At 46.6% G+C, this 11,287-nt stretch overlaps 1 protein-coding gene across 2 annotated transcripts; it reads left to right on the top strand.

Annotated features, from left to right (window-relative positions):
- Positions 1-1,603: 1,603 nt before the first annotated feature.
- Positions 1,604-10,812, top strand: etv5a (ETS variant transcription factor 5a). Of its 2 annotated transcripts, none has more exons than XM_061792706.1 (13): positions 1,604-1,781; positions 2,982-3,110; positions 3,246-3,327; positions 3,405-3,452; positions 3,800-3,850; positions 5,539-5,662; positions 5,738-6,043; positions 6,356-6,654; positions 8,049-8,111; positions 8,383-8,451; positions 8,649-8,818; positions 8,897-9,004; positions 9,123-10,812. In XM_061792706.1, exons 2-13 carry the CDS (start codon positions 3,063-3,065, stop codon positions 9,351-9,353), a joined length of 1,599 nt encoding a protein of 532 aa, XP_061648690.1. In that variant the 5' UTR covers positions 1,604-1,781; positions 2,982-3,062; the 3' UTR covers positions 9,354-10,812. The 2 variants fall into 2 exon arrangements, with proteins under 2 accessions (XP_061648690.1, XP_061648691.1); XM_061792707.1 differs by having other exon boundaries at positions 1,605-1,781; positions 8,897-8,998.
- Positions 10,813-11,287: the final 475 nt, after the last annotated feature.

Genomic DNA, 11,287 nt, shown 5'->3' with positions numbered 1-11,287 from the left:
TGTGGAGTTTGCATGTTCTCCCCGTGCCTGCGTGGGTTTTCTCCGGGCACTCCGGTTTCCTCCCACATCCCAAAAACATGCATTAATTGGAGACTCTAAATTGCCCGTAGGTGTGAATGTGAGTGCGAATGGTTATTTGTTTGTATGTGCCCTGTGATTGGCTGGCAACCAGTTCAGGGTGTACCCCGGCTCCTGCCCGATGACAGCTGGGATAGGCTCCAGCACGCCCGCGACCCTAGTGAGGAGAAGCGGCTCAGAAAATGGATGGATGGATGGATTTGCAATGTTGTTATTTAAGCAAGAAACATGGAGTCGACGCACTTGATTTGCTTTCGCGGCCCACATAAATTTATGTGGCGGGTGTGGTCCCCGGGCCTTGAGTTGGACACCTGTGAGCTACATAATGCAAAAATAGTTAATACTAAAAGCCAATGAAACAAATAATTTTAGATGGGAAACGTGTTTTTTCATTGGACGCTGATAATACCGATGTGTTAGAATGCTGTACAATGAAAAGCGTGCATCTCCAAATTTTGGGAAAAAGAAAACACAAAGACAACATTTGTGGATGCATGCTTTTCATTGGACAAAAAAAAACTACATGATTTGTATTGCACATGTACTGCTCAATATTTATTAGGGCATCTTGTGATGATGTACTTTTATTTGTGTGTCTTTCTGCACATACGAAGAATGAATGTTCTGAGGTGAGTGTTCTTTGGCTAAAGAACAGGATTAGCCCAAATTAGACTTGGGCAAATTACGTTGGCGTCACACTGACCTACACTAGCAGTAGTCGGCCTGTCGAGGGATGAGTGAGTCGTCCTGACCTCGCAGCAAAATGCACAGTCTGCATATATGCTGCGTTTATTTTAAGCCAGAGCAGCACAATGCGCTTGCCCTCTGCGTGCCTCCCAATAGGCACCCACCACATCCTTGCCGGGAAAATAGGTGCGCTAGCGGCCTGGTGGGCTTCTGCTATTTCACGCTTAGAATGCGTACAATTGGTGTCAGAGGAGTGATGAAAAATGCTTTTATTTATTTACTTTTTTTTCATGACCTTTAACCTTTCTGCGGAAGTAGCTGTTTCCAATGCACACATTCTTGTCAACACATACAGACACATGTTTGGACAGGTAACTTGCATTCTGCTTGCTTTCTTGGTTTTATTTTTAATTCTGGTCAAAGGTGGATTGTTTGCAATTTGACTTGGGTACTGTGATGGTGTTTAACGTCAATAAAAAGTAAGTTGTGCATCAATGCTAATAATTTGGTTATGAATGCAGCAAATGTAGAAGTGACCTACTTCAAAGTACTGTATGTGAAGTACTCTGTTTCTCCTGAGTACATTTCCACTGACGCTGGTCCTTTAAATCAACTTTGGCGTCGACGGTTGAGAGGGGAAAATGGTGAATGAAATCCAGCCATTCATAAAAAATAGGTCAGTACCGCGCTCCGATTGGCCCAACGGCATTTCGTACATAATTCATGAGCCACCTCGCTCCCATTGGCTGCATAGGCTAACAGACAGGTCTGCGCGACCAATCAGTGCGCGCCTCCGCTTTGCGCTCGAGCCAGCGGAAAAGCAAGTGGAACCATGAACGAAGAGCTCAGTCAAGTTTTGTGAGTGGAGACGGTCGCATCCATCCATCCGAGCGTGCGGCTACAACCGCTAGCTACTCGTTCGTCTTTTTTCTTTTTCTTTCTCTCTCTCTCTCTCTCCCTACCTGTGGACATTTCTACCGAAATACTTGCTCAAGAGGAAACAAAACCCAGTCGAGGTAAGCTTCAATTGTCTGTTGTGCTGGCAGCGGAGAAGTTATTTTTCTTTCGGGCGAAACGGCCGATGTTTGAGGCGAAGGAGCGCAACGCCATTTTAGCAAAACATCTTTACGTTGCACTAGCACTTTTTGGGAGTGCGTCACAAATAAATTAATTCACATTTTATAATTAAAAGCATGCGTGTGCTGTGTTATTTGCATCGTTTTATTTTATAAGTAGAGGGGTATTTACATTTTTTTTTTTTTTTTTTTTTTTAATGAATGGAGGGGCCATTGGTTCCCCTCCTCTTGCGCGTTTCCACACGGATCGAGTTTCACTTCATTGACAAAACAAGGTGACGAGGGGTGGGGGGAAGGGCGGGGAGGAGTAAAAGGGGGTGTAGGGTGACCCGTGTAGTGCACTGAAGCTAAAAAGTTAACAAAAGTTTGTTCCTCCCACGTTGAATGTTGCACATTTTGAGCTGAGAATCCAAACAGTAGCTGGTGCGTACAGCGACCACTTGTTTTTAAATTCTCGGCCGTGGTGCGTTCAGGGATCACTTTTTGTTTTTAATTGTCGGCCATTTGCTATCTTTTTGCCGCTGCCGCAACCTTTGATAAGCATCCTGTAGTTGTAGTATTTCAAAATAATCCCAGCAGCAAGTGAAGTATACGTCTGGTTTCAGGTAAATATCAGTGTCAGGGCTTTTGAAACATGTTTAACTTGTGTGACGTGAACATGGCGCCACACATGCATGTTCTAAGTGCTATCTGCTCAGCGTCTGCAGTAATTGCCTCCAGCTATGCTTTATTCGTCATCCATTAACGAGAGATAGCAGAGTGAGTCATATCTGGAGGCCCACAGAGAGATGTGAGAATGGAGGCCACTGCATGCTGCTGCCTATTGTTGTACAAATACAACTTTTTATGTGTCCTTACTGACTGGACTTCATAATAGTGATGGCCATTGGTGCAACGGCTGGCCTCCTTCGCTCCTCAACCAACGAGAAGCTTTCATGGTGTTTTACGCAAGATGTGCAAGCTTATTGTACAGGCAAGCGTTTGCCATCCCAGTCCAGGAGTCCATCTTATGTAACTGCGTTACGAGTGTTTACGTCGTGCGACTTTCAAATCTAAAAAAAAAAAAAAAGCCAATTGTTTGCGGCAGCATGGCGAACAAGGCAGATGTAAATGATGTTTGTCGCTTTTGGTGTCTTCCAGTGACCCGCAAAGCGCCATCACTTTAGGACGAACCCTCCCCCCCCCCCCCCCCCCCTCCCCCCAGGCAACCGGAAACCGAACATGGACAGCTTCTACGACCAGCAGGTCCCGTTCATGGTCCCGCCCAACGTAAGTGACACGCGTCACACGCATCGTACGTTGGACGACCCACAATCCATCATTTGATTGGCAGATCCGCCTGTACTTCGATGTCATCGGACCGCTGTTAAAGTGCACTTTCCCCATATTCTTCCCCATTAACAGTCTCGTGTCGAGGAACACAGCCGGGTCTGCAGTGACAGGAAGCGGAAGTTCGTGGACACTGAGCTCGCCCAGGACACTGAAGGTGTGTGGCCTAGGTTATAATTAAGTCTACAATCACAGAAGAGAGTGTCACTAATATCTTTGTAATCTGATTGACAGAACTCTTCCAAGATCTCAGTCAGCTGCAGGATATCTGGATCGCAGAAGGTGAGCTCCGCTTGGTTTATGATCTGAGAATCCTTCTTGTTCCCATGTTTTGTTTCTGGCTAAATGCTGTGTTGGGAGTATTGCGGTGGAACATTAACTTGAGTGTGAACTCGCTGTACATTTTTGTGTTTTGCAATGAGAGGAAGGCAGCCAAAGTCCTGCATGCAACAACCTGCTGACTGACACACTTTGTTTTGTTTTTTTCATATAGTTGGCGATTGCTTTTTTTGTTTGTTTTGTTTTTAATATATATATATATATATATATATATATATATATATATAAACTTTTCTGCTTGTGTTCGTTTTTGCCATGCTTTAACTTTTTTCCATCCTTTCTCCTCACAGCCCAGGTGCCGGATGATGAGCAGTTTGTCCCAGACTTCCAGTCGGATAGCTGTGAGTACTCCTTTGTGTGGTTGTTGCCCGTATCCCCAGAGGCTGCTTCCTAATTGTGATGTTTTAAGCATTCCTACATCAAGACCCCCGATCTGCTGTTTTGGTGGTTTATGCGGAGCATCAGGTCATGCTTCTTTAACAATATTTGCCACAAACGTTCCCTGACCTGAAGTCTGGGTCAGCCGTTGTTTATTAAAATGTCTTAATCCCGTCAAAGACAAACGTCATCCTTTGTCCTCAGAAGTCCGCTTTGGGCTTGTGTGCGCTCTCTTGTCTGCCTCTCCCTCTCAACCATTTTGAGTTTAATCAGCCGATTGGCATGGGGCATCACATGAGCCAAGCTCCTAATCTGATTTCACACTTTCCCGCACTCGGGCCCCGCTGCCGGAGCAGACCAGATTCCAACGGATAGGGGAGTCTCTTACCATGTCCACCCTGCTTTGTGTGTGTGTGCGTGTGCGCGCGCGTGTGTGTGTGCGCGCGCGTGTGTGTGTGTGTGTGTGTGTGTGCGCGCGTGTGTGTGTGTGCGCGTGTGTGTGCGTGCGCGCGCGCGTGTGTGTATAGAAATGTATCTTGCTGGTTGAGGCTGGAGTTCAATTTTGGACAATGTGCCTTACCAGCCTTGTAGCATGATGCTGGAATCAGAAGTGGCGCGTGGGAAGAGTCAAAGCTATGCTAGTAAAGAGAGTTTGCAGTGTTGCTTCAATGTGAGTGTGAGATGAGTTGCTGACGGTGGCTGCAGTTGCCAGGCTGCAGGCGTTCTCCCTCGCACCAATTCAAGGCCAGATTGCAAAATAGGTGGTCACAATGAGACCGCACTGGTGAATCACAGTTTTTATACATGAGAGAGAAATATAAAAGCTCTCAACCCTCTAGACCCCCTGAATACACTTTGGACAAGGTAGAGGAACTAGAACCCTTCTGTTGGCAGCACATCATGCAGGGACCAGTTCAGGGAGGACCCTTTTGTTTATATTACTATAGTCCAAGTGTTCTCAGAAGAGTGGCATTCTGGTTTACTTCTGGTAGAATGAGAGCTGTCTCAGTATTTTACTCCACACAGAATGTAACTGGGGCGTAAAGATATACACGATAGTAGCATCAACCGTTTTGCATCATTGGAGTGCAAAGGAAAATCTTTTCCCCACCATTAAGCTTCAGAGTGGGCACACACAAGGGACCGCATGCTCGTTGTTTGCTCGGCCGCAGTCCATCAACGCCCTCGTCGTCTGACGCCCTCTCCTCTCCGGGATCTAGTTTCTTCCTGGCCATTATGCGGCGCCCTGGTAACTGCAGCCGGTGTGCAGAGGGCTGCGTCTCTGGTCTAATGGTTACAGCAGCAGTGGGGGAAGAAAATCATTCACCGCCATTAGATTGCAGCCACACTGATTCATGGGTATTGGGATTGGGTCTGTCCTAATGGGAATCAGACATGAAGTTTGATGGGTTTTGTGTGTCTAGTCCAGTTTAAATCGCACTAGCTACACAAACACTGGGGCATAGATGGAGGATAAATAACTGCTAAGTGGCTCTGGACAGATGAGGCAATACGTACAGGCATTGTCCGCAAGATGTGCGAAATATGATTAAGATAACTGCTGCACTTCTGCCTATGGCTTCAATTACGTAGGTGGTATCTGGACTTTATCTGATGTTGGCGGTTTTGTCATCTCTCTGATTCTGTCCAGTGATGTTTCATGGACCGCCGTCCACCAAGATCAAACGTGAACTGACCCCCTCCAAAGAGCTGTCCCCCTGCCACCAGGACAGAAGTCCCATGCCCTATGGAGAGAAGTGCCTTTACAGCTACAGGTACAAGATGGCTGAAGATATTTTAGGAAGAATAACAACAATTCCTCTAATTGACGTTTACCTTTTCACACTCAGTGCCTGCGACAGGAAGTGCACACCTGGCTTCAAACCATTAACCCCTCCTTCCACGCCGGTGTCTCCGTGTGGGTCTGCCAGCACAGCTGGAGCACGCCCCCTCAACGAGCCTACTCCTCCCCCTCGTACCAATGTAGCCAACCTGAACCCTGGACTGCGACCGGTGCACGTCACGCAGCAGCAACAGCCCCTCGCACAGACTGCAGGCCCGCAAAACCAGCCGCCGCACTCGGTCCACAGTCCGCCATTTGCCGTCCCGTGTGTGCTAATCGGCCAGGATGCCAATAACTTTACGCCAGAGCACAGGTGAGCAGCTCCACCAAAGGCCTGGGCTCTGCCCATTACCAATATCTACTACTGGTAGCGGTAATGCAAATTTCCCATTATTAGCAAATTCATTCCTAAAGTCAGTTCCAATTTATCTGATCATTGTACAAAGTGAAATGGGCTGCCGGTCACTCCTCGTTTTTCCCCTTGTCCGTTGCACAACACACATTGTCTGTTACGACTTCAAATCAGGCTGCAAGTGGACATTATTCACAAATTGTATGCCCAGCGATAAAGACGTGCTTTCAGTACCTCTTAAACTGTGATGTTATTTTCTCCTACTATCTTTAGGTTCCAGAGGCAGATGTCAGAGCCATCGCTACCTTTTTCCCCAGCTGAGAGTCAAGGGCGCACCCACTTTCTGGCCCAGCTGACTAACAACAATGGTCGCCCACATGAGGGCCGGCCCCTGTACCACCGGCAAATGTCCGAACCCTTGGTACCCCCACATGGCTTCAAACAAGAACTCGTCGACCCGAGATACGCCGAGCAGGGCGTCCCGAGCGTAGGCCAGCCAGCTCCCCCGCGTCAGGCTGCGTTCCACCCGATGGCCATCAAGCAGGAGCCCCGCGACTTCTGTTTCGATTCCGGTGAGTGACTCTTCATAAGCCGTCCCTTGAGGCAGCTCGTCCAAAGCTAGCTCGGGGTGAAGAATGTGCCTCGCCGTGTTTGCTCAGACTGCTGACACATGAATGCAAGTTTTAGCGTGTAATGGCGGCATGGGTGCACAGGTACTCCCTTTCACACTCGCACTTTCTGAGTTTAATCTGATCATTCCTCCCGAGTCATGCCAGTAAAGTAAAAGTGGGTCTTTCAGCTCAGCCTAAGCCTCTAAGGGCAAAAAGTAAATGGGTCATCCAGCCAGGTGGCAGAGAAGCTTCTCACTGAGCCTACCTGGAATAGATCGAGGCCAGAGTCCTCAGAGGACTTTGTGGCCTGCAAGGTACGACGAGTGGATCATAAAAGCCTTAAAATGTGTCCACTTCATGGTACAAGAAGGAGCCAAACACTTGTCAGCCCACCTTCAGGGAGGGTGGGGAAAGCTGTGAGCCTCGATGAAAGAGATTCACTGTTTGGTCACATGGTTTAAATCAAACAAGCAACTGACTGTTGTCCTTCTAGCACCCACGCACCCAGCTGTTATGCTCTGCGGCAAAAACGTCCTCTTTTCCTGAAAAGCTCTCACTTTTGTGGGGGGTGGGAAACCCCCAACAACATAATTTACTCTCCTTTTCTGCAGAGTGGATGACCGGCTGGCCTGGCAGTGATGTAATAACAAATCCTCTTAGCTTCTTATGGCCTTTAAACACCTACGTCACACAGGGCTATCATCTCGAGATGGACAGAGGATGTCCATGTCAGGGATATTGGTTGGGACTGTACTAGTGTTCTACGGCCAAGTGAAACCAGATATTTAGTGTGTCTGTCTTTTGCTACACAGACGTCCTGCGGTGTCTCGTCTTGCTCAAGGTTGATTGATTTCTGTCAATCTTATTAGTTGATGGGACACAGAATAATAAACAATTGCTTCGTGGTTGGTATGCAGAGACGAGCCGGAAGCCAGGCCCCGAACCCTCAGAGGGACGGCCGCTTGTAACTTGATTATCATTGAGATTTAACACAGCAGCCATAGCGCTAATCCTGTTTAAAGGCTTGGTGGGCGTGCGAGGGCTGGAGTGGGTTGTGCGGTGCGACTCAGATCTGGGTTTTAGTCCACTCTGAGATATGCGTGCGTAGGCGGGTGGCAGTTGAAGTTGCAGCTTAACGTGACTGGGAGCAGCCACTGATCCATCCGTCATTACTTACTGATATTTAGCAACAAAAAGCCAATCAAATATACTATTTAAAGCTGTGTATCTCTATACACAAAGTCCAAATATACCTATCAGCTGTGAGGTGGATTTTGATGTGGCGCACATTTGAGATGACACCAAAGGTTGTCTCTGGTCTAAAATTATACCCCCACTGTCTTTTTGTTTTGCAGAAGTGCCCAACTGTCACTCATCCTTTGGGAGAGCAGGGAGCTACTACCAAAATAACCATGAAAGTAAGTTATTGTTTTCTCTCTCTCTCTCTCTCTCTCTCTCTCTCTCTCTCTCTGTGTGTGTTTCTCATGAGTTTAGAAGTGTTTCGTCTATGAGGTATTTGTGTCCCCTGAGCCGTGTGGGGTTCAGCATGTGAGAACGAGTCGAGGTCAGCGGCATTTTAAATGACCGGTCAGGGGGAAGCGAATCGTGCATGCTAGCGATACATTGCGCTTTGGACTGTTGCATGATTGTGTGTGAAAATGCACTAATAATAAACCTTTTCAACTTCAGGCTTCTCCTTCGACAGAGATCCTCAACTCTACTTTGACGATACCTGTGTTGTCCCTGAACGATTAGAAGGTGAGGTTTCTCTGCCTTTTCTTCCACTCTTGCATGAATTACAATGAATAGTGTGTCAACTTCACACCTGCTACCTGGCAGAAATGTCTCACCACACTGTGCCCGTGGTGAAGTGCAGAACTCACCAGCTTGCTTTATTGTTGTTGTTTTTTCCCCCCCCCCTCTAAATTTGATCCCTTCTCCTCTCCCCCGTGCAGGTAAAGTGAAGCAGGAGTCCGCCATCTATCGAGACGGACCTCCGTACCAGCGCCGCGGCTCCCTGCAACTGTGGCAGTTCCTGGTCACTTTGCTTGACGACCCGGCCAATGGACACTTTATCGCCTGGACAGGTCGGGGAATGGAGTTCAAGCTCATTGAGCCTGAGGAGGTAAGTGGCTGGGCTGCAGCTGATTTTCCGTTGTAGACGTTACAGTTTAGTTTGTAACCTATGGACTCCCCTCTTAAGGTTGCTCGCCGCTGGGGCCTCCAGAAGAACAGACCGGCAATGAACTACGACAAGCTGAGTCGCTCTCTGCGTTACTACTACGAGAAGGGCATCATGCAGAAGGTAAAGGCACGTTACCCCTTTCTTTCCTTCCATCCTTTTCCATGCCAAGTGTTCGCAATATGGAGCTGTGTTTACATTTGAAGATGTCTAAGTCGAATGTTTTCTACTGAATTTTGCTGCTCAGGTGGCCGGTGAACGGTACGTGTACAAGTTTGTGTGTGACCCCGAGGCCCTCTTCTCCATGGCCTTCCCCGACAACCAAAGGCCTAACCTGAAGGCTGACGTGGACAGCCTGCAGGGACTGGACGACGACACCGTGCCTCTCACCCACTACGAGGAGAACGCTCCCTATCTGCTGGACAGCGGAGATCATTGTGTTGCTGGCTTGCCCTTCCCCGACGGTTGCAGCTATTGAACTACCACACGAACGTGCAAAAACACTCCAAAAGTCTCTTGACTTTTTTTTTTTTTCAAATTCAGAAGTGCGCTTGCAGGCACATTTGTGGATATCCTCCCTCGCTGACTTAAGGACAAAAATTGATCAGCTGCAAACAATGGACGAGGGTACAAGATTTGACAAAATGGAGAGAGTTTGTGAGACCGATGTACTCAAAATCAAGCGCCCTCCTTCACAGCAGAAAGATGCAAGGCCTCAACACCTTAAACATAACGCAAAGACTACACTTCTTCTATGTGGATCGACAAGAGTAGAGTGTGTTTTATTTTGTAACAAACTGATTTTCCTAAACAATCTAGAGAAATCAAAAATGTAACGACTTATTAAATGCAGCACTGTTTTAGAGTTACCTAGAAGTTTGTTGGTCCCTGTTTTTTTTTTATTTTGCTTCTGCACCTGAGCTAAAACATCAGTGAAAGGGCTGTGAATTGCATAAATAGATTGTCCAACATCCCTATTTTTAACTAACAATCATTTCTGTAGATATGACTTTATATTGCCAATTTTTGGGACTTTAAAGACCAGAGTATTACAGGCTAGTTGCTCTCTTGTAAATGTGTTCTTTCCAGTTGTCCTGCCCGTGGAAGAGATCTGCACCACCCTCTTTGGAGACTGCAGCCCTTAGTCCAAGTCTGTGCTGTATTGTTCAATTTTAGAAGTAATTGGCACTCTTTCCAAATTTTCTTTCAAAAGGGATGCATATGCAAGTACATGTCTCCCTCCTGCAGAGACCTTTTTATAAATGGTCAAGTTATTGTATTTTATTATTTTTTTTTTTTTCTCTCTCCTCTCTCCCCTCTTCTCTCCTTTCATTTTTACATTGCTGTCTCCGCGGTGGTCAACCAGCTTCTCCTGATGTGTGGGTTTGGCAGGAGCGTCGCGCCATTGCATGTGAAGAATAATAAACACAAACCTTTCAGACACCTTACCTTCTCCAAGATGACAATAAAGGTGACTTTGCATTGTATAATCAGCCACGACTGCGTCCACCTACATATCACTTTAGTGTCGTTGGACGAACATTTGTATGTGTCTGCGTTTTATTCGGATGAGGGCAACATCATTAAAACTTATATAAAGTATATATTTTTGCTATAAGGCTGCAGTCCAGTTTTTGATTTTCAATGTATCTGCTGTATAGTTCTGGCGACAGCAAATTTCTTTTTTTTTTTTTTTTAATAAAAAAGAAACAATAAAATCTCATGAAGACCCACTGCAGGCTGATCTGTCTAATCAGATGTTATCACAAGGCATGTAAAGGGCCAGAGTTCCGGCTAAGGCCACTTTACGGGATGCACAGAAACAGACCGCACTTGTATAGGCTTCTGTTGCCACTGCACCCCTCTCACATTGTGTTCCTTACGCAGCTGAGTTTGTTATCATGTGTACTGGGTCAAATAAACACTATGCTTCACTGCTTGCTGTGCTGGTGTGTTTCTTCATGATCTTAACCCCCCCGCCCCCCCATCTACCCTCTGTTACTGCTGGAAGCTTGACCTGGCTGATATGAGTCACATGCTTTTCTTTCACATTTTCTACGTGAATGATTACCACCTACTCCTGTTGAGAAACCCTGTGTGAGTAAATATTTAGCCACTCAAGAGGAGCGTCAAACTTATCTGCCGCACAGATTCACGAGTCAAAAATACGCATTGCTACTTTTAGCATATCATGGGATTTATCTCTGAATACTGTAATTTACAGTTTAACAGGCAGTTGTGTTGCACAAGTCTTAGTAGCTGGTATTTTACCTGCCCGGATGTTCCCATAATGAATCTTCTTGGGATTGGAGATTTTTATACTGTAGGATATCATGATTTGACAATTATCCCTGCAGCTAAAGTACAGCAGAGGCCAATGGCAAATGGAGGCGCTGTTATTTGGCCATACAC

This window comes from Phyllopteryx taeniolatus, chromosome 12 (assembly GCF_024500385.1).
Source record: "Phyllopteryx taeniolatus isolate TA_2022b chromosome 12, UOR_Ptae_1.2, whole genome shotgun sequence".
NCBI classification, from domain to species: domain Eukaryota; kingdom Metazoa; phylum Chordata; class Actinopteri; order Syngnathiformes; family Syngnathidae; genus Phyllopteryx; species Phyllopteryx taeniolatus.
Note: the sequence above shows the minus strand (reverse complement) of the source record. Positions and strands in the feature narration are given on the sequence as shown.